The sequence below is a fragment of the Gracilinanus agilis genome, chromosome 3 (genome assembly GCF_016433145.1).
Source record: "Gracilinanus agilis isolate LMUSP501 chromosome 3, AgileGrace, whole genome shotgun sequence".
Lineage (NCBI taxonomy): Eukaryota > Metazoa > Chordata > Mammalia > Didelphimorphia > Didelphidae > Gracilinanus > Gracilinanus agilis.
In genome coordinates, this window is record NC_058132.1 from 629,980,662 (window position 1) to 630,004,105 (window position 23,444).

General features: G+C 34.2%; 1 protein-coding gene across 3 annotated transcripts in view; it reads left to right on the forward strand.

Annotated features, from left to right (window-relative positions):
- The window catches only part of LOC123242776 (U2 snRNP associated SURP domain containing), a 73,415-nt gene that overhangs the window by 30,019 nt on the left and 19,952 nt on the right, over nucleotides 1–23,444 (forward strand). Inside the window, exons 4-20 of one of the 3 annotated variants that reach the window (XM_044670841.1) lie at nucleotides 1,660–1,758; nucleotides 2,117–2,231; nucleotides 5,213–5,346; nucleotides 6,435–6,502; nucleotides 7,129–7,223; nucleotides 7,311–7,346; nucleotides 7,446–7,528; nucleotides 8,961–9,126; nucleotides 9,275–9,486; nucleotides 10,464–10,507; nucleotides 13,723–13,827; nucleotides 14,891–14,957; nucleotides 15,039–15,202; nucleotides 17,947–18,109; nucleotides 18,562–18,641; nucleotides 19,910–19,997; nucleotides 21,479–21,601. In XM_044670841.1, the coding sequence (XP_044526776.1) occupies nucleotides 1,660–1,758; nucleotides 2,117–2,231; nucleotides 5,213–5,346; nucleotides 6,435–6,502; nucleotides 7,129–7,223; nucleotides 7,311–7,346; nucleotides 7,446–7,528; nucleotides 8,961–9,126; nucleotides 9,275–9,486; nucleotides 10,464–10,507; nucleotides 13,723–13,827; nucleotides 14,891–14,957; nucleotides 15,039–15,202; nucleotides 17,947–18,109; nucleotides 18,562–18,641; nucleotides 19,910–19,997; nucleotides 21,479–21,601 (1,842 nt within the window). Of the gene's footprint in view, nucleotides 1–1,659; nucleotides 1,759–2,116; nucleotides 2,232–5,212; nucleotides 5,347–6,434; nucleotides 6,503–7,128; nucleotides 7,224–7,310; nucleotides 7,347–7,445; nucleotides 7,529–8,960; nucleotides 9,127–9,274; nucleotides 9,487–10,463; nucleotides 10,508–13,722; nucleotides 13,828–14,890; nucleotides 14,958–15,038; nucleotides 15,203–17,946; nucleotides 18,110–18,561; nucleotides 18,642–19,909; nucleotides 19,998–21,478; nucleotides 21,602–23,444 lie in introns of those variants that run through there. The other 2 variants (XM_044670842.1, XM_044670843.1) reach the window with 2 other exon arrangements.

Consider the following 23,444-nt stretch of genomic DNA (forward strand, 5'->3'; position numbering starts at 1 on the left):
AACAGATGCTATTTTTTAAAATACAAAAAAAAGAAGAGGAAAAAAAATCTACATAATTGAGCAATACATTGAAAAAGGAGCTGAATACATGTGCAGAATACAATATTTGTGATTTCTCGCCTGCTGAGAGATTCTGTATGTGTCTGTATGTGTGCATGCTCTTATATTCCTTTTTAGTCATATCATAAAATTTTATTATCAAGCTCTTTTAGGTCTCTGAGTAAGAGTTATGGGGTACCCTGCCTACTGTTCACATCGTCTCTAGAATTTCAAGTTGATGGTTTAAAATGAAGAACCTATTTTGTGATATTTGGAACATTTTCATTCTAATGATTTTAAAGTTGAAATTTTGTTTTCATTGCCTCCTATTTATGTGGTGAGTGAAAAAGAAAATGAGGAAACAAAGGTTTGAGCTTCTGAATGTATTGATTTATTAAGCAGTGCATGGTAGTTGCCTAACAAATAGAGACTGACCCCTAATGAAGGGGGAGACAAATTTTTATACATGAAGAACAATCAAATAAGGCCAGTCAATTAAAAAGAAAATGCATCATTAAGTAATCTGATTTCTAATTGAAGCAAAGATTAGGGTCTTTATGAGTTGGGAGAAGAAAGAACAGAACAGTTATCTGATTTCAGAAAAGGAAGTGTGTTGCTCCCTTCAAAAGACTGTGTACTATCAAAGGGACATGGAAACAATAACTGATCAATATGGACCAGTTTTCCGATAGAACATAGGGATTGTTTGACATATATAATCATGAGAAAACTCATATCAGTCTTGGATCTGCCTGGGTTTCTGTAAAGCATAACCTAGATCTTTGGTGAAGGGACTCTTAAGCAGCAGTTAAAAGTGGTTTTCTTCTAATTCCCACAATTAAATAAAATTTTATCACAAGGTAGAAACTGGATCAGACCATAATTGAATAGAAAGGGAACTAAGCTAGCTCCAGAATTGTCACTTAGGTAGTCAGTGTGGTTCACTCAGTTCCCACAATTTACCATCTACTCTCCCAGTCCCTTGTGAAGAGTGAATCAGGGGCAGCTGGATGGCTCAGTGGATTGAGAGCCAGGCCTAGAGATGGGAGGTCCTAGGTTCAAATCTGGCCTCAGACACTTCCCAGCTGTGTGACCCTGGGCAAGTCACTTGACCCCCATTGCCTAGCCCTTTACCACTTTTCTGCTTTGGAGCCAATACACAGTATTGACGGAAGGTAAGGGTTTTAAAAGAAAAGAAAAGAAAAAAAAGTGAATCAAACTCTTTGTCTATCAATCAGCAATGTTTAAGTTAATCAAAAACTTAAGTACTCCTAGGTCACTAAGTAGAGGTACTTAAGTTTTTGATTGATAGACAAAAGAGAGTTTGATTCACTTTTCACACCCCTCAATTCTCTCATTTTAAAATTCACCATTCTTTCTTGTCTGGTCTCTGTCACTCTTCTCAGATCTTCCTGAGGGTCTCCTTCCCACTGACTTTTTTGGTGGAGGGAGAAAAATTCTGCATGTTGGGTCTGTCCATTAATCCTTTTCCACGTGCAGAGGTCTTGGTCCACTTCTGTGAGGCAGGGAGTCCCCTTTGGGACTTAAGACAGGTGTTCTGAAAAGAGGTATTTTAAGACTTGTTTATGTAAATATTTAAGCTTGTTTTTCTTTGTATAGCCACTTCTGGAAAACAAGCTCAAAGCATTTAGCATTGGGAAGATGAGTGCAGCTAAAAGAACTTTGAGCAAGAAAGAACAAGAAGAATTGAAGAAGAAGGTAATTTTTGTTCATTTCTTCAGTGTTTGCTGTCCCTGATGTGACTATGATAATGTCTAGGGAGATAGGGTGGAGCTCTGCAATTAGAGCACAAGCAAAATTGGTTTAATTTCAGAATGAAAAAACAAATTTTACATTGATAAAGCATAGTTTTTTCTCTCAAGGGTGAGTTAGTTCATACTTAGTAACTCCTATAACTGACCACACAGCTAGTGATGGATGAGTAGAAACCATTTTGTCTGCTTAGGGATGGGAGATTTCAGCTGCTAAATATATGCCTGGTTGAGGACTTAATAGAATGTATAGTAGGGAAGCCCCATGCTAAACTGTTAGTGACACATTAAATTTACTTATTTAGGAGGATGAGAAGGCCGCGGCTGAGATTTATGAAGAATTCCTTGCTGCTTTTGAAGGCAGTGATGGTAATAAAGTGAAAACATTTGTGAGAGGTGGTGTGGTTAATGCTGCTAAAGGTAAGTATGGTAACTATAGTCATTTAGTAACCATAGATTTTGATCTAGGTAACAAAGAACCAAAGTGTGTTAAAGTGTTTTGTATTTTCCCATTTTTTTCTCCATAGGAATCTGAATCCATATTTTCATTTATGTAAGCAATTCTTGGTGAAGAAAATCCTACTAAAGCATCTCAGCCCTTTTTTTTTTTTTTTTTTTTTTTTTTTTTTTTTTTTTGGCCAACTCAAGTTTTCAACTTGGAGTTGCCCAGAGGCACTGAGACTATTAAGTGTCTTGTTCAGGGCCTAATTATATAATAATTATGTGCTCAGGGTAGAACATGGTCCTCTATATATGTTACTGAATCCAAGGCTGACTTTGTAGCCACATTACCTCTTAATTTAAAAAATAGCGTAGCGTTATTACATATTGACTTTGTATTAAATCTCAGAATTCTCTGTTAACACAAATAATTTATCTGCTAGAGTTAAAAGCATAAAGTGTTAGATCTGGAAGGACCATGGCTACTTCTAGAGCTTAGAACAGGAATTGGCCCAGACAATAACTTCTTTTTATATGCTTCAGTGCTTCAATAAACTTGGGGTTTTGCTGGTGATTTCCAGGTTACAGTACTGATGTGCCTCAGTAAATAATTTTCACAAGCTGTGGTGGCTGAAAAAAATTCTTCCATTTTTAGCTAATCCATAATTGCTCATGAACCTCCTCTGACTCCTCTGAGCTGGTCCTCTGAAAATGTGATCCAGTTTTATGCAAAGCCTTTCAAGTTTTTTGTGACTTTACAAAGCTTGCATTTATAGTCTTTACCTAGGGCCATGCTAGTAGCTTGAAAAGATAACAGAGGGGGCAGCCCAATGGATTGTCCAGACTAAAGACAAGGAGGTCCTGGGTTCCAATTTGGCCTCAGATACTTACTGGCTGTGTAACTCTGGGCAAGTCACTTAAACCCTATTGCTTAACCCTTACTTCTCTTCTACCTTGGAACCAATTCACAGTATTGATTCTAAGATGGAAAGTAAGAGTTAAAAAAAAAAATCAAAGGAGGACTTTAGTGAAGATACATTTATAGTTAATAAACTATTTCGCTTACAACTAGTATAAACCTCATTTTAGAGATTAAAAAAAACCTGAAGCTCAGTGAAATCAGGTGACTTGCCTAAGTTATCATAATAACTGGTTATTTGCAGAGTTTGGCTAAAACTCTTAATGAAAAGATAGTATAGTTAATGAACTAAAGGCATAACTAACTTCAGTTTTAGTTTTCTTGCATATATATTGGTTGAAATTATTGTATCAGCAACAATTTCAGATTTATTTCAAAGTACCAAATTGAAAGGAATACATGGCATAATCCTGGTAATAACCTGGTAACAAAAATTATTCTTTGAGGTTATGAAAGGGGTCATTAAAACCCATAATGAATCCCCAGGCTTCACTTCTACATGCATTTCAGTTTCCCTTCTATATTTTCTGGAAAAGGAAGCAAATGAAAATTGATTAATTAGAATTTTCTTCCACCTTTTAGTACCCTCTAATGCAGTGAGCGGCGGGCTAGAACATTTCAGGGGGCCGCATCTGGCCCGCGAGCCATAGTTTGCCCATCACAGCTCTAATGCATTGATGGCAAACCTATGGCACGGGTGCCAAAGATGGCACACAGAGCACTTTCTGGGCATGTTGTGTCATGTCCTCCTTGCACCCCAGTTTTGTTGCTAAAATGGCAGAGGGCCTTGGGTGAAGCTGTTCTCCTCCTACTCTCCACTGTGCCTGATGACATTTTTTCATTCCCCGCCCAGCAGCCCCCATGGGAGCTGGGAGTGCACAGTGGATAAGGTCAGGAGTTTCACAGGTGGCAAAGCTGGAGGGGAACAGAGTACTCAAGTCGCTCCCCTACCACTCTCTACACTTGTTGAGGACACTACTCACTTCACCCACCCCTCTGTCCAGCAGCCCAATGGGATTACTTTCTCCCCTGTATGTGTATGGAGCACTATACTCAGTTGGGGGTTGGTAGGGTGGGGGTGGGGCCTAGCACACCATTTCTAAAAGATTCGCTAACACCGCTCTAATGGATTTGCTAAATAAAAAAGGAAATAACCAAAGCATAAACAGTAAGGAAAGGAAACAGCCCCTGCTTCACTTTTTATTTGGGTACTTTTGGTTTGCATATTTCAAGTTTTCTGTAAATATTTAATTGGCAGATTTAAGGTGCTTAAACTAGCAAAATCTGGGTTCTTAAATAGTGATAATCAAGACCTGACACAATTTTAATTTCTACCTTTTTAGTCTTACCTCACATTTTGTTTCCCTTCTAGAGCTCAGTGCTCTAGCCATTCTGGTTTATTTGCCATTCCCCAAACATGTTCAGGATTTTGTTACTTTTCTCCACCAGCTTGCAGATCTGCCAATTGAAATTCTTTTCTGCTGAATGCAAATAACATTTTCCTCTTGTGCTTTCCTTGTTTTACTTCATCTACTACATGTGAACCTTTCTTTTTTGGGCCCGGAGGTGGGGGTGGGGAGACATGATATTTTTGGGTACCGCTTGTGCACTTGTTTATCTTTGTTCAGATCTCTTTATTCTTCTTACTAGATTATAAAATCCTTGTTTTCCCCCACCCCCATCTAACACTATGCCTTAAGACATTGTATATACAGATCAGTGCTAATGGAATTGGAATTTTATGCAGTTAAGTATAAGTGGGAAAGCCAGTGCTAATTAAAGTTCAACAATTTTACCCTTATAGCATCAGTAAGGAGGTCATGAACAAGTCATCTCAGAGTTGATGCTGTTTGATCAATTTTGTTAGCTTTTGATAGGTGTGCACCATATCTTATGCCTATTCAGCCCTTAAAAAATTTTCTAATTTCTATCTGGCACAGTGGTTGGCCCATAGTTTGTACTTAACAAATACTTGTTGGCTGGTTGAAAAATAGATTTGAAACTTACTATAAGGTAAACTTCTCAATTTCTTAAATTATAGAAGAACACGAAACAGATGAAAAACGAGGCAAAATTTATAAGCCATCCTCAAGATTTGCAGATCAAAAGAATGCACCAAATCAGTCTTCCAATGAAAGGCCACCATCCCTTCTTGTGATAGAAACTAAAAAACCTGTAAGTCATACTCAGAAATTCCTGACCTTTCATATGTGTGTGGATGACCTTGCTGAGACAACTTTCTATACTTCCACTGTAAGCAGGACTTTGGTATTTTTTTGGAGGTGGTGAGTTTTGACGTTTTCTAACCCAATAGCATTCACATTCAGATTATTATATATTAGCATGTGGCACATGACTACTGATAGGCTTTAAGCAGTGAACAGTTTACACTCTTGTACAAGAATTTGCATTTTTCTTAATATTCATACATTTGATACTAACCCAGTTGTTGAGGCTTTATTAATGTTTGTTAAGAATATTTGATTGCAGTTCAAGATATACCTATAGATTATTGACTATATTTTAAACAAGTAAACCAGATGTTTTTGCATATAAGCAAATATTATGCCCTTTCGAGGGGGGGGGATAGCAACTTATTCTCATAGCTCCCATTATTCAAATGTTTTTGGAATTCCTTGTATGGAATATTCTTCAAGAGCCTTTGGTACATTCTATATCCATTTGAGGGTGGATTGAGTTTTGAAAATAGTCAAAAGTTCCCCAGAGCTAAGTCTAGTGAGTAATAGGGTGATTAAACAGAATATAAATATATTCTCTTTGTGCAAAAACAGACTACTAGGATAAAGCAATCAGTTGATTTTGGCTCTTATGTTTTGGAACATTTTTACCTTCTAAAATGGTTTGGAAGGCAGTTCTTAAGAGGTGATTAAAAATATTTTAAGCAGTATCTTTTGGATAAGTGTATAATCTTTCAGAATCACTGCTTTGGATCACAATGCCTACTTTGATGTATTAGTTTTAGTATGTTTCTTAAAAATAGCAAAATACTTCAACTGTATTGGGCTAAAGTTTTACTTTCACACCATTATTTTAAGGATAGTGTCAAAATTGGTTTTTTAGTTGCAGATATTTGTCAGTTATTTTTTACCAGTTATTTTTACCAGTATCATCTTATTAGTGAGCAACATTAAAGAAATCAGTGGCCAAGAGGTAAATATGGTTTAGAAATGGTATAATTATTGAACCATTCGTTTTGTTAAACCTTCCATTTTCTGAAGCATAACCTGTCATATCCTTCATAGCCACTGAAGAAAGGGGAGAAAGAAAAGAAAAAGAGCAATTTGGAACTCTTCAAAGAAGAACTAAAACAGTAAGTTTTATAGTGTGGAGAATAACTATCATAGGTATATCCAGTTGATGCGTGAGAATGCAAAGACAGGCCCCCCACACAATATAACTTTGTAGTTATTACCAAATAGTCTGCCATGAGGATTTTTTCTTCTTCTAAGATTTTATGATTATGTTTTGTGGGGAAGGGTTTGAAAATGAACTTATAATAAAATTCACAGTTATGCCTCTTGGTAATTTCCCATCTATGGATTGAATTAAAATATTTTACCTAATGGCCGGAGTCCTGTTTGCAGTGGAAAATTGTATTTTTGAGGAAAATAGGAGAGGACCCAATAAATTCAATAATTGTAACTCTTAATTTCCTCTCTGTGCTTTAAAAATAATTCTTCTGTTTCAGGCTTGATATTAGTAATATAACTGGCAAAAGTTGCCTTTGTATATAATGAAAGGACTCAGTTATCTTGTATGGCAGCTATAGTTCATAATCAGGCTCTTTTGTTTCTAAAAGTAATTATGACTATCGCTATAAAGGCAATAAAAAAAATCACCGTATTTGAACATAGTAGATGAATAATTTTTTTGCTTAAAATCAGTAGGATCATAATTTTTTGACTCATTGCTAGTGATTTAAAATATTTTCAACAGAATTCAAGAAGAGCGTGATGAAAGACATAAAACAAAAGGCAGGCTAAGCCGTTTTGAACCCCCTCAGTCAGATTCAGATGGCCAGCGTCGTTCTAGTAAGTAAAATTTATTTTAATAAGCATCTTTGACAACATAATAATGTAATTAAAGGTAAAGATATTTTACTTTTTTTATTTTTTTAGTGGACGCACCTTCCCGAAGAAATAGATCATCTGGTGGTAATATAGTTTCTTGCTCTTTTGTATGGTATAAATTTTGAACAGTGTTTTTATCCTGAGGGTTACAATCTTTTTTTTTTTTTAATTCCCCTGTTCTAGTCCTTGATGACTATGCACCCGGCTCACATGATGTGGGGGATCCAAGTACTACAAATTTGTACCTAGGAAACATTAACCCACAGGTAATAATATAGATCTATATTAAATATCACTGTATATTTCCTTTTGGAAGATAGCAGTACAAGCCTAAAAAAGTAGGTTGGTAAGCTTTGAGGCAGTTAATCTAAGAGATTTTCATTGATATTTGTTTGAATAGTGTTTTAGTTCTATTATTAAAAAGAAAAGATATTTTATAAGTCATTGCCAGTGGCCTCCAGTAGCAGTGATTTATTCTTTGGGTCTCAAGGAATAATCCAAAGAAATAAACAGTCAAGAAATAATCCAATTTATTTTCTCCTATCTATGTAACTTTCTATAGCAAGCATTACAGGAAAATCTTTCCTCCTATTAGTGACACTTATGTAGATAATAGTAAATAATTTTCATTGCAAATTCTGAGTGATGATACTCTTTTGTTACATTAAATATTGCTTCAATAAGTGGACCATTAATTTGGAATTGGAAACACTATAGCCTTCTATATCTTAAGATCACTTCACAATGATATCATTGTAACATAATTAAACTTCACTATGACCAAACTTGTTAGCACATTATTTGGTTGTTATTTTGTGTCTTGTGTTGTATCTCCATCAAGTTGACCCTTACGTTTTACTTTTAGATGAGGAAATAAGGGATATTTTGTCATTTTTGCATCTTATAGTATGTTTATCATTCTCCTTTTCCATTTGTTGATGTCTGTGTTTTAAAGTGTTAATTAAAAAAACAAAACCAAAAACCCAAACCCCTACCCTTCTGTCTTAGAATCAATTACTAAGTGTCAATTCCAAGGCAGAAGAGAAGAGTAAGGGCTAGGCAGTTGGAGTTAAATGACTTGCCTAGGATCACACAACTAGGAAATGTCTTTAAGGCAAGATGTGAATCCAAGACCTACCATCTCCAGGCCTGGCTTTCTATCCACTGAGCCACATAACTGCCCTCTTAAGTGTTAAATTATGAAAGGGGGGGGGGGGAGAAAAAATGAACTTTTTCTTAAGTCTTTTTTCCAAGTATCCTTTCTACTTAAATAGCCATAATTATTCTACCATAAAAATACAGCTTTAATTCCTAAAGCACCTATTTCAATAAAATAACTCCTACTTCCAGAAATTTGAAAGGAAGAATGTGGGTAGGAGTGAAGGAATGAATATGAGTGAAAAGTAATTTGTTTTGGAATTTCTTGCCTTTACTGTGTGAATACTTTTGACTGTTTTCAACCAAGGCAAACTGAGCTGTGTACAAAATTCTATATTGTCATCTTAGAAATTGAGAATTTTTTTTTTTTATAGTTCATTAAAGAGAATTCCTTTATAATCAAAGTGTTTCAATGTTCCATGAAGGTTCATTGTAATAGAATGTGATTCATTTGAAGTAAATTACAAATTCTATTTTAAAAATTCATATTATGAATTAATGAGTTTTTATTTGAATAAAAATACATTTGTCTTTTTTTAGATGAATGAAGAAATGTTATGCCAAGAATTTGGGAGGTTTGGACCATTAGCCAGTGTCAAAATTATGTGGCCAAGAACAGATGAGGAAAGAGCAAGAGAAAGGAATTGTGGTTTTGTGGCCTTTATGAATAGAAGAGATGCTGAGAGAGCTTTGAAAAATCTAAACGGTGAGTAACACTAATCTTTCCAGAAAGTTTAGAACCATTTCACTGTTTAGAAATTTAGAAATAAACTTTTAAAAATTCCAAATACAATTTCAAAATATTTGGTTTTGTTTATATGCCAATACTTAATGAAGCAACTCTTTTATTTTAGGAAAGATGATCATGTCCTTTGAAATGAAACTAGGGTGGGGTAAAGCCGTACCTATTCCACCACATCCAATATACATTCCACCTTCTATGATGGAACATACTCTCCCCCCTCCACCATCCGGCCTGCCTTTCAATGCTCAGCCTAGAGAGAGATTAAAGAACCCCAATGCTCCAATGTTACCTCCACCTAAAAGCAAGGAGGATTTTGAGAAGGTAATTTTAAAAATGTACATAGGGCCGCATCTAATTTGTAAATACTAAATCTTATGGTAGTTTTTCTTTTCAACAATTTTATAGAATTGTGTGTGCTTATCTGTTTGGTTACCCTTAAAGTTACATATAGTCTGCTGTTCCCTGCCTTAGCCCATGAAACCCCAGTATTGAAATGAGGCCTCAGGAATATCAGGCCATATTTTTGTTATTGTCACTCCTTTAAATCTAGTTATACTCTTCCAATCTTCAGTTATTTTTTCCTCCCTCTTTATTCCCTGTTGTTTTCGGGTTTATTATTTAGGTGCTAGTATTACTGCAGTATATAAATTTATTTTGTTTTAAGAAACATCTACTTTGTAATTAGTTGGCTTAGTTTTCAATTAGAATGACCTCCTAAATAGTTGATTTGTTTAGATGGCAACTAGCTGACGTAATATTTAAGGACCAACTAGGTGTCAGAATATTTTTAGGGTATTTGTGGTTTGTTAAAGCAACTAACTATAGTAAAAACATACTAAAGGGTGAGTATTCTTTACTTTTTTATAAACATAAAACCAACTTAATTTACAGTTATAAGAATTTGTTGGTTCTTTAATGAATTACACTTAAAATGGCAGGGCTGGTTTTAAAGGCTTGGGAACAAAGTAGTAAACTGTACGGTCCAAGGCAAACAGTTAATGATTTCACAAATTAAAATCCTTATCTTAGACTTCTCAGTGTAGTACCGATTCCGGGCATTGATGTGCATTCTGGCAGGAATGTTCTGATTCTTGGCATTTAGTGAACATTCATGGTTCACTGAACACATCCATTTGCATATATGTAATTGCTTAGTGTATAACTTCACAGCAGTGATTGCCTGCAAAACTTATGATTAGATGTGTAGTATTTTCAATGCATATGTATATTTTTGCTTGTTACTTGTTAACAATACTCACATATTCTATGTTTATTATCTGATGTGACTTCATATACAGACTCTGTCGCAAGCCATAGTCAAAGTGGTTATCCCAACAGAAAGGTACATGTTTTTCTTTATTATTACTGATCTAAATATAGAAAATATCCCCTTCTGAATTAAAAAAATGGTGTTGAGGAAAAGGTAATGGCTTGACTGAGCAATGGTTCCTTCCTCTTACTTATGGGGGGGAAATTGGGAATTTTACTAATTCATAATTTATACGTTGCAATTTTATATTACTACTTTTCTCCCTCTTCAGTATAATTTACAGAATTATAGTTTTTGTAGATTAGGATGTGTTTATTTTTATTTGACAATGGTGGTCAAATCTTTAATGGGCCTTTTGCATACTATGGATGCTTTAGATTGTGTTAAGTTTCTGTCTCATGTACTATCACTTTCTTTAATTCTCTGAATTAAATGCATGTAATGTGCAGCCTTGGTTGAGAAGAGCTTGGTAGAGTTATAGATTTATTTCGTAGCTCTTTAAATGATTTAAAAAAACTATTCTGGAACATTATGCACAGGGGAAGCAATTCTTCACTGTGAAGAAGACAGTTGAGTTTCTTCGTTTTTTCTTTTTTTTTCCCCCTTTTCTCTTTATAAAGGTAGTGTTTAAAAGCAGAGGTGTTTCTCTAGGTATGCTCTTGCTCAGTCAAGCTAAGCCTTTTCCCAAACACAGGAACACAACACTGGTTGGATAATAAATGAACACAAAAGAATACCAAATTCTCTTTGACATTGGCCTTGGTGAGCAACACCAGCTGAACTGTCTGCGGCAGCGGGGGACCAGGAAAACATCATGGGATGGATTGGGAAAGTATACAGTTTTTGACCAGACATTGGTACGATCGACTCCAATAAATGTGGTTTTATTATAACTGAGAGACATTTTTTGTTTTTTTGTTGCCCAGAGTAAGATAATTGACATTTTTAAATGATGCACTTTAAACTGTCATCTTTTTGTACTACACTGTTTTCATTCTGTTGTAAAACAGTCCCTTTTTTAAAAAATAAAAAGAACAACAAATTTTTAAACACAATTTTTAGAGCAAGGAGTTTGAGTAAGATTGTTTTAATCAGCACAAATTTAGGCTAGTGCAAGGAGGAGCAGATTTAGAGTGTTTTTTTTTTTTAGTCATTAAATTATTGAAAGAAATTTAAATTTTTGATCATGAATGTTTAGTTATTTATCAAAGTTGCAAGCCTATTTAAAACTATAGTTTTTCATGTTATTTAGAATTCAAAGAGAGAGGTCTTTTTGCTTTTTGTAGCATTTCAAAAAGCTTATGGAGAAGGATTATCTTTGTGTTTGGCTTAGTTTATTTCTTTAAAAAATCTTAATTGGTTGAGTGTACTTTTGGTGAAAAAGTCTCAAGACTCACTATTAGTATGAACCCCTAGTTTAAAGTTGATAAGCCAGTTTCTACTTAGAATACTGGATTTACCAGTATTTATCTTAAAAGTTTTTCATTTAATCTACATGAGTTTCCTGGATGTGTAGAATATAATTAAACATTTGATGATGGGAATCACATTTCCCATATCTTTAAGATGACTGACACTAGTAGGACCTTAGAAATTAAATTATAATTTTGTTATCATTTCCCTCTAATCTCCCCAAAAGAAAACCATTAACTATATGGATATGGAGAATATTTTCAGTACTTGAACTTAGAACTACATGTTCTTGCAGGGTTCTTGTTCTTGTAAAGAAGTAAATACTTCTGCTCAGAAAAATAACTTTTAGGCTAGGTTATCAACCTAACGGCTGCTTTGGGTCATTTGTTTTAATTGTTAAAGCAAAAACGTTGTAGTAACAGTTAAAAATCTAGGTAGCCAACCCTTTTGTTAGTTTTAAATCTTTTATGTAGAAGTTTTTTTTCCTTTTAGTCTTAAATTTTTTTTTCACTTTTGTAGATATCTTAGTGTCCAGTTTAAGTAGGTTTGTTTGAGAAATGTGAGCAGTTAAGCAATAAAATTATATCTCTTGGTGATTATGTTTATGTACTCTGAAGTAGGGAAATGATATAAAGACATACAAATTGATATTTTCTAAAATAACTATACATTTAAAAATATATATGTTGTAGCATATATGAGAACACATTGTTCTGGCAATGCTAATAGGATAAATAAATTTTGTCTTTGCAGTGTACCAAGAGCCAATATCCTTTTGCTTTTCCCAATTAATACTTGTTAATGCTTTGGCCAAGAGATAGCCAACTTCATTTACCTAACTCCATATCCTGTTACTTTTTAAAAATATCTCCAAGTGTAAATTGAGTTGTGTCTGACAATTTTAAGATACAGTGTCAGATTCTTAAGAAATAAAATTTTTCTTCAAACTTGGCTAACAGACCTAGAGGCAAAAGGACTGTTACATACTTTGAAATTTAGCCCAGATACTTCAACATAAGTTATATAACCTGGGAAAAGATCCTTATATTTTTCTCCTTTTGGCAATAATTTGAATAGAGTGGGAAATAGCCTTTGTTTATTACTTCATTGCCCATAAATTATTTTAAACCTAGAAGCCTCTAATCTACATACTGGAGAATTCTTCATTTATTTCACATAACATATATTTGTGTTATTGACCAAAGGGATGTTGCCTCTTTAAGGGTCAGATTCAATAAAAATTCCATCTCGTTTGTATGAATCAGAAAAGTATTATATGCCTAGTTCTATAATGGAGCATAGAGCTCATAAATGTATTAAAAAAATTTCTGTAGCATGGAAATTAGATGGTCTTCTTATTAAATCTGGCCATATGCTTGTAGTTTTGAATTTTTAGTAAATTGTAGCCATATATGATAGTATCTACAGAGAAAAATGACAAAATTAATTAATTTGCTTTTTGCATTTATCTGATACTAGTTTAGAAATAACTTTCTTGTAAAACTAGTAAGATAGCCTGTAAGTTTTCAGTTTCCAATTTTTATATATGAGCAATACTCCTCCTTTGTAGTCATTGATTCATAATAGCCTCTTGAGTTAAATTTTGTAAATTAGGAGTGACATTTCAGAAAATTTACTCTTTAATATTATCAGGATGTGTTGTGGTTTCCCTCCCCTCCCCTTACCATGCCCTTCCCTTTTCCCCGTAATGCAAAGCTTTAACATTTGCTCCAAATTACTTTTACCTGGTATAAAATTGTGTATTAGTGAGCAAAATAATCGTTTCCTGCACAGTTAAAGTTACTTAGGTGAAGTTTAGTTTTATATAGTGGTAGGTCTGAATCCATTTTTCTTTAACTGTGTTGTTGTTATAGGAATTTGCTCGCACTGATACATCGAATGATAGAGTTTGTTGTACGTGAAGGACCAATGTTTGAAGCTATGATCATGAATCGAGAAATCAACAATCCTATGTTCAGGTGAGTGTATGTTACCTTTGTTGCATTCACTATCCTTGGTTGTTTAATCAAGTTTCAAAATTTAGCTTAATTATATCACAACTAAATAATAAAATATGAAAGTTTCTTTCACATGCTCTCGTTTTCTTAGAGCAGGCACAACCTTTTTTGTGCCATAACCTTTCTGGTCTAAAGAATCTTATGTGTACCTCTGAATATTGGCAGATGAATAAAATAAAACATGTAGGATTACCAAAGAAAGCAAATATACTGAAATAATGCCTACCAAAATACCTGAAAAATTCACTTACTCCAGGTGAAGAAACTATGACTTAGAGCAAAAATTTTATAAGTTATAAGTTATGATAGGGTAAATTCCTCTGACATTATTATTAAAGGAAGGGACCAAAATGATGGATTTCCTCCATGTTGACTTTAAAATAGCCTTGGGAGGAAAAGGAAAAACAGCCAGGTATTATTTGCAAGGTAGTATGCCTGGTTCACTTGAAAGAATGTGACTGTGGAGTCTAAGCACCAGGGTATAAGTCTCAACTCTTACTACCTTGTTTTCTTTCAAGTCTTTGGCAAATTAGGTAACATTTCTGGGCCTTAGATTCATTATCTATAAAATAAAGAGATGCACTTAAATGACCCCTCAGGACTCTCCTACATCTTAATTCTTGGTCCTATAACCTTTTGACTTATATATGCTGAACGTTTAAAGATCATACTTAAATGTGGAGGTTTTTGCAGGGCAAAATGAATGGATAAGGAATTATGTTGGATAAATGCCTTCAATAGCTTGATTTATTTCATTAGATTTAGTTTAGAATGAATGAGAGTATGGTAGTTTGTGTGACTTAATTAAAATTTATTCTTCTGTGGAAAATTTAGTTATGTGTTTTATGACTTTGTCAGTTTAGCAAGATAATGAGATTAGACCAGTTCTTGATCTTAGTATCTTTATAATACTCAAATGAAATCTCTGATTTGTATATACATTTTTTTTAGAAAGAACAGTCAAATCATACAATTGGAAGTTTAAATTGCATATTTGGTTGTGTGTGTGTTTTTTTTTTTTTAGGTTTTTATTTGAAAACCAGACTCCAGCCCATGTTTACTATAGATGGAAGCTTTATTCAATTCTACAGGCAAGTAGAACCAATTTCTGCTTTAGTTTTTACTATATATAAAATTAGACCAAAATGTCATATGTTTGGGTGACTTTTTAGGGAGATGCTCCAACTAAGTGGAGAACAGAGGATTTTCGTATGTTCAAAAATGGATCTTTTTGGAGACCACCACCATTAAATCCATACTTGCATGGGATGTCAGAAGAGCAAGAAACTGAAGCATTTGTTGAGGAACCTAGCAAGAAAGGAGCACTTAAAGAAGAGTAAGCCTCTCTCTCCCTCTTCCTTTTTCAGTTTCAGAACAGTTTTTGTTCCCTAGCCAAGAATATTATCTTAAAATTGTGGTCTTTTAATTTGAGGCTCCAGGAAAAAGAGCATAGAAAACCACCCATTCAGCTCACATCCACCCTTCTACCCAACTAAGAACTGAATAGTGTTTGCCATTGGCCTCCACTGCTTCTGTGATAAATGTGTCTTCACTTGAGTACATTTTTGTTGAATGCCACCATGATGCCATGGAAGGAATGTTGTGTTCAGAGACAGAAGACCTAAGTTTAAATCCTAGGCCTGTGACTATAACTTATTAAATCTTCAGGAAGTTACCATATCCTTTTTTTTTTTTTTTTTTTAATGAGAATTATGCCTCATGACCTCAGGTCCCTTCCATCTCTAAATCTTCATGGTTCCTAATGAAGATCCTGGTTAAGATGTAGGTTACTGTCACCCTTAGTAACTACTAGTACAAGACAGGATATAGATTCCATAAAGGAGGTGATGGATTCCATTTTAATGTTTGAACCTGGGATTTTGCACTCATACATTTAGAGATAGAAGGAACCTGAGAAACCGTCAGTTAAAAAAACTCCCTCGGGGGCAGCTAGGTAGCTCAGTGGATTGAGAGCCAGGCCTAGAGACAGGAGGTCCTAGGTTCAAACCCGGCCTCAGCCACTTCCCAGCTGTGTGACCCTGGGCAAGTCACTTGACCCCCGTTGCCCACCCTTACCAATCTTCCACCTATGAGACAATACACCGAATACAAGGGTTTAAAAAAAAAACATACTATTAAAAGTTTCTATAATAATCACAAAGGTAGAAAAATATTTAATCTAAAAAAAAAAACAAAAACTCCCTCATTTGGTAGATTAGGAAACTGAGACCAGAGAGAGGATGGGACTTGAAACACAGAGCAGCTAGGCAATGCTGGAGTCAGGATTTGAATCCTGGTTCTTTGATTTCTTCTTTACTTCATTCTCTCATTAAATTGAGTTTATATTGCTCTTAGAACAGTTTAAAAGTGTCAGTCCATAGATTGTAATTGGTCACCCCTGTGGCTTAGAACATCATAGCCACCAAGGCTGTGTACTAGACTTGGTAAAGTCAAGGTTTTCTATCTAGAATTGGTTATGAGTCACATCCAGCTGACTTAGCTTTTACATTGGCTACTTTCTAAGAGGAATAGTCAGAGCAAGAGAGGTAGTGTGAATAAGGCCGAGTTGGGAGTTTGTCTCACATCTTCCATTTATTACCAGTATGACTGGGCAAATAACTCAACTTTTGGGCCTTCATTTCCTCACCTTGTAAAATGAAAGGATTTGACTAAATTCACCTATAATCCCTTCTATATCATATGGTCCTATAACCCTCATTAGTAGTCAGAGCCTCATTGTGGGTCCCATTGTGCAGTAGCTCCCCCTTCTGCCATACAGGCATTTTAAGGTATAAAGGAACCAAGAATATCTTTGCCCCAAAAAGCGATCTTCTTTTCATCTTGGAACAATGGGCATAAAGCTTTTGCTGTCATTCTTTTTTTCTTCATTGTATCAGGCCAGTTTGCCCTGTTTTCTGCCAGTTAAATTTTCTGCAATATTAGAAAATGCCGTTTTATGCGGGGGGTGGGGGGGCGCACCAAAGGATCTTGATTGGAAAAGCAAGCATTTTTCATAATTTTCTGCAAATCCCTTGTCAGACTAAATCTTTAGATATAAATGGTTTCTTTTACAGATGTGCTTCAAGTTCTTGTCTTAAGTTTTTATTGCTTGTTAGAAATTTTTTTTGCTTCTATAAAACTCATATGATTAGGAGGAGTTGCTTTGGCAGGATTGAGCAAGGAATGGGCTACCAAAAATGTCTACGGTATGGAAGGTGGCCACTGTGGCTACTTGGAATCATAGATTTTGAAGCTAGAAGATAGTTTCTTTTCCTTATTTGAAAGGGAGGACATTGGGACTCAGAGGTGAAGTGACTTATCCCAGGCCACGAAACTAATGTCTTAGAGCTAGAACTTTATTACTGTTGTTGATATATCCAAAAAGTTCTGCAAACCAAGTAGAAAAAAAGGGGGGCTATTCTTTATTGTCTATTCTATATACACTCCAAACTTGATATTGCTTTTGGTATACCAAATTATTTCCAAATAGTGGATTAGTCTTTTGTTGGGTATATGTGTTTCTTCATTCAGATGTACTTCTTAATCTCTCTTTGTTTTGCCTGCTTCCAGGCATGCCCAAGGGAGCACTGAATTGAGGCACAAATAATGTTGATAGTACATAGGAAAAAAGGAAAAGAGAGAACTGACCTGTCCTTGCTTCTCTGGTCTCTTTGAATAGGGGCTCTGGGGGGAAGCTAGCTTTCAAAGGGGTTAGTCTAAATTATTTTTTACTTAAGCATTTTTACTTAGTCCCTGTTGCTTTTATCTAGGAAATATCTAGGGAAAGCATTTTTACTAAAATTTGTATTTTGGATGTCTTAAAAGTTTTATTTGTGAATATGCGACTATACCATCAGTAACTTTTTAATGCTTACCAGCATGATTAAGTTACATGAAAATATTTAGCATTTGGAAGGCAAGTTTAAAAAAAAAATCATTTATTAAGCATCTACTATCTGTGCCGAGCACTATGCAAAGTGCCGGAGATACAAAGCAAAGAAAAAATAGTCCTTGTCTTCAAGAATCTCGCTCTCCAATGGAAACCAAAAGTATTTGTAATTTGCAAAATGATTATTTCAGGCAGAGAGACAAATTAGAAGAAATCTTACGTGGACTAACTCCTCGAAAAAATGATATTGGTGATGCAATGGTTTTCTGTCTTAATAATGCTGAAGCTGCTGAAGAAATTGTGGATTGTATTACTGAGTCACTGTCCATCTTGAAAACACCACTACCTAAGAAGGTATGCAGACATTTTTCTTGAACTTTTTAAATAGGTAGCGAAATAAAAATAACCTTATGTTGGTTCAAACTTCTTTCTATTTCTTGAAGTATTTTGTGACAGGAAATTATATTTTGCTCTATAAATTTTTTCTCCCAAGAAAACTGTTTCATACTATATTAAGTTAATAGCAGAGAGCTTTTATAATTAATTTACATGTTAGGTTGGAAAACCATGTACAATGCAAGTTAGACTTTTTTACATTTTTGCTAAGGTAATAATTGTAGTGAGCAGGTTTTTATATCAATGATAAGTTACTTGGAGGGAAGCATTATTATCTGTTATTCTTTGTCATCATATCATGGAAGAAGAAGCAGTATGCCCCATTCCAGATGATTGGCTGTGAGTCATCTAAACTAATTTTGTTAAGGTTATATTTGTGTATCATTTTTATTGTTTTTTTTATATTATAGATTGCCAGATTATATTTGGTTTCTGATGTGTTGTATAATTCTTCAGCAAAAGTTGCCAATGCTTCATATTATAGAAAATTGTAAGTATAGTATTATATACCTGTAATTTTAAGACATGAACTTATTCAGTTTGAGCTCATAAAAAGATACATCTCTATGTTAAAATAATTCAAATTTTGTAAAGTTTCATAAATATGGAGGACATTACTTTGAATAATACTATTTCTTTGTCACTTAGTCTAGTTATAATTGGTCATAATACTTACTGGTCTGTAAGTCTTCTAGAATTATAATACAATTGTTGATATGATTAAAATTAGTTGCTTTTTAGACTTTGTTTTTGTTGATTCCATTTTACTTATATCCATGGCATCCTAGGATTTGGAGCTGTAATAAACAGCTGATCCTTTAGTCTAACTTCTGCATTTTACTCATGAGAAAACTTCAGACTCAGAGCAGGCCATTTAGGGTTCCTTTGGCTCCAAATCTATTGTCCTCTGTGTCCTATGTGGTTTTTAAATTTCATTTTCCTAAGGAAATTAAATCAAATAGGCAGGTATTAAGAAATGTTTTACTATTTCCCTTATAGAAAATAAACTTATTCTGTTTTTCTAAAAACAGGTTTTTAAATAAATGTTAGGCCTGTTAGTTTCTTTTCAAATTGACTGGGAACATTGCTCCCTTGAGACTAGCAATATTAAATATTGACTTTAAATCACTGTTTTACTCCTTGAACTAAAGAATTAAGAGGTGCTTGTAAGATTTTGTGACATAATGGAACCACTGAATTAGAAATCAGAAGATTTGTGTTCTGGTTCTGAATTCTGAACTGCATGACTTTTTAGCCAATAATTTAAAATCTCTGAGCTTCAGTTTTCTTATTTGTAAAATGAGGATAATAAAGAATTTAGTATGGCCTTGTCTACAGTTCTCTTCAGGAAAACCAAGTTTCACTGATTCCAATGACTTGAGTTTTGGGAATCAAAGTAATATCTATGAAAGGACTTCATAATAAAATATGCTACTAAGGAGATGGTTAGAGAAGGAAATGGCAAACCACTCCAGTATCTTTGCCAAGAGAATCCCAAATGGGGTCACAAACAATTAGACATGACTAAACAACAACAATGACTAAGGAGATAATGGTATTTTTTACTTAGTATGTTGGCAGAAATTCCAAATATTATTAGTCCTTTAAAATGCACAACGCTTATATAGTTTAATAATTAGTTTTTGGTTTTTAATTATTTAAGAATTGGGATGGGTACTCATTCACAAGGATGGAGAAACAGTTGTGTTTTAGGACAACTTCTTTTTAGTGTTTTAAAAAATGTTATTTGAATTACAGTTTTGAAACAAAGTTATGTCAGATATTTTCAGACCTCAATGCCACCTACCGTACAATTCAAGGCCATTTACAATCTGAAAACTTCAAGGTATGTGTACAGATTTTATATTTTGGGGTGTGTGTGTGTGTGTGTGTGTGTGTGTGTGTGTGTGTGTATTTTTTTGAAGTCCCCAGCTATTTTGTTAGAACCTTAAAAATCTGAATATCTCACAATGTTTTTGTGGTTACTCTTTTTATGCCAATTTTAGTGGCAAAAATGAATTAAGATTACATTGGCTAGCTTTGCCTAATTGCTCTAAAATATTTTTCATTAATTATCTTGAGTAAAAAAATATCCCCAGCCATTATATCGTAGATATTCATTACAAAGCTTAAGACCACCTGCTTTGTAATAATGACATATGTCAAATGCCTGACTTTTCAAATTTTGCTTATTTTAATTCAGTAAAATTTATCATACCCTGTAGCACAATGGCATACAAAGATAAAGATATAAAGTTCAATATACCAGTTATGTTAAAGAAATATCTGAGTTAGATTGTAGCAGAGTGAAAGGGACCAGGAATTAGGAAAACTAGGGTTTACATCCTGCCTCCAGACACTTAATTAGCTTATGTATCCAGGGGCAAGCAAGTCACTTGACTTCTCTTAGCTTCCATTTCTTCATTCATAACATAGAGATGATATGAGCAAATGTCTCATAGCATTGTGAAAAGTCAACGTTAACATAATGTTTAGACCCTTGCAAACTTTAAAGTGCTATAAATGTGCTAGTGATGATGATATATGATATGTATCTAGGTAATGATGACAGCGTGAAGGAAGAGTAGTACAAGATATTTTATAATGCATCATAGAAAATAATATCTTTAGGAAAATTTGGCTCTTGTTTACCACCTTAGAGATGATCTCAGAAGACCCATATTGATGGGATTTATCTTGCATTTCTACTTGTAGTTAAGTTACTTTTAGTGGGGGTAATGATTCCATCAGACTCCAGTTTGATGGAATTATTCTTGATACTTCAGTTCATTGGACACTAATTATCGAAATTAACTGGCCTTCTTAGAATATTCCATTCTAAAGTTAACAAAGAATTCAATTTGGACCTATAATAAATTAGATATAAATTCATTTGAAACCATCTCAAAGATTATTACGATGCATTTTTAAAAATAACTACCTTCTGTCTTAGAATCAATGATAACTATTGGTTCCAAAGCAGAAGAGTGGTAAGGCCTAGGCAATTGGATTAAGTAATTTCTTCAGAGTCATATAACTAGGAAATATCTGAGGACAGATTTGAACCCAGGGAAAACTCCCTTCTTCAGGCCTGGCTTTTCACTTGTTTTTAAACAATCCATTATCTCTGATCCAAATCATTGACATTTAGAACTAAAGAAGAATTTGGGAATGCAGAAGGCAGAAGAGGGCGAGAAGAGATATTGCATTTCTTGTTTGGATTCCAAAAGATTTAAATCATTATTAATTGTAACACCTTTACTTTTCAGTTTTCTTGATTGATAACTTCTGTTTGATAAAGTGGTTTCCTTTTTTATTATTTTTAAGCAAAGAGTAATGACCTGCTTCAGAGCATGGGAGGACTGGGCAATTTATCCAGAAACATTTTTGATCAGATTACAAAATATATTTTTGGGACTTGTAAATATTATTGAAGAAAAAGAAACAGAGGTAGGTGTCATTACTTGTCTTTCCTGTGGGGGAAGGGGAGAATAGGAGAGGTGGCAATGCAATACAATGTAATATGAGGTTGCAAAGAGATGGTTATTAAGTAATAATGTTAAAACAGGAGACATTTTAAAAAATGGACCTTAATTCATATTGGCAAAGTGTTAATGGATCAAGAAGCCAGAGAATAATTTGTATCTCTTCAACCTCTAGGAATGGGACAGGGCAATTGAGAAGCGTACAGTTAATCATTTTTTTTTTATCTAGAAGAAGGCAGTAGTCCTCCCATTCCCTTTTCATCTCCAGAGTAGCTGCTTCCTCTTTCTCAGTACTTCTTGGATCTAAGTATGTTCTCCTAATGTTCTCTGGCCCATAATTTTCATTTAGTTTGGCCTACTGTAGGGAATTGGACCTGGTCAGGTAGGTTGGGATAGGTTTGCAATTTTTACTTTTCCCTCATTTGAAAGAAATCCCTTCATAAAAGTATGATTTTTAAGGCATTAAACTTATTTTTAATTTGTGCTAAGAGGATACTTGGGATATTCCTATAATCATAATTTTAGCCCTGGAAACAATTCTGGAGGTCCAAGGATAACAATGGGATTAGAATTTTTTAAGAATGATTAAAAGTAGCTAATAATTTAGAATCTTGTGTATAAGTTAACATTGACCTCATTGATTATTCAGCAAGCATTTATTATTAAGGTTCCAAGGGTGCTGGGGTTATAAATACAAAGATTGAAAGAAATCTTGACACCCGTATTTGAGTGTCTTGTATATGAGAAATGCTGCTAGTTGTCATGTAACAAGCATAAAACACAGACCTTACTTTGAGAAGTTTAAAACATAGACATGAAACAGGGACATATGAAAATATAGCATATTATATATTCTTTGATTGTTAAATAGTAAGTACCAAAAGACTGATACAAATCAGAAGTAGTTCAGAGGAGGGAAGAAGGGAAAGGGAAGAGAAAGTTTAGTAGGACTTTGAAGAACAAAAAGAATTCAGTGCTCTTGGTAGGTTAGCATTTGCATTTCACAATGTGATACCAAATAATAGCTTAATATAGAATTAAAATAGTATAAATAGGGGCAGCTGGGTAGCTCAGTGGAGTGAGAGTCAGGCCTAGAGACAGGAGGTCCTAGGTTCAAACCCAGCCTCAGCCACTTCCCAGCTGTGTGACCCTGGGCAAGTCACTTGACCCCCATTGCCCACCCTTAACCAATCTTCCACCTATGAGACAATACACCGAAGTACAAGGGTTTTTAAAAAAAATAGTATAAATATTTTTCTGTTGCTTATGAGTAACCATAAGTATTTGTTGAATTGTTGAACCATTGATTTATTTGCCAACTAAATTTATTTCCTTGTACATTAATACCTTGCCATATTTATTTTGAGGAAAAGAATGTATTTGGCAGTTTTGTGGGAATGGACATGTGGCTATTTTACTCAGGATTGTACATACATAAAACTGGTGAATTTAGTTCAACAAATCAACAAATATTTATGGTTAGTCATAAGCAACAGAAAATATAGCTTATGATGACTTTAATTGAATGAAACAAGCTCTAACTAAATGGATGATTTAATTGGGTCCTTCTGTAACTTTTTATTGAAAAAGAAACTAATTCCATTTTAAAGTTATGTACCCAAAGAGTTTTACTACACCATTTCTTTTCCTGTTCTGTTGGTCAATAGACCCAATCTTAATTCATATGTATTCTGTATAATTTGATTCAGCAAATATTTATTAACTACCTACTTTGTGCTTAGCACTGTACCTTGGATATACAAAAATAAAAATGGATCCTTACTTTCTAGGAGCTTGTGTTCTACTAA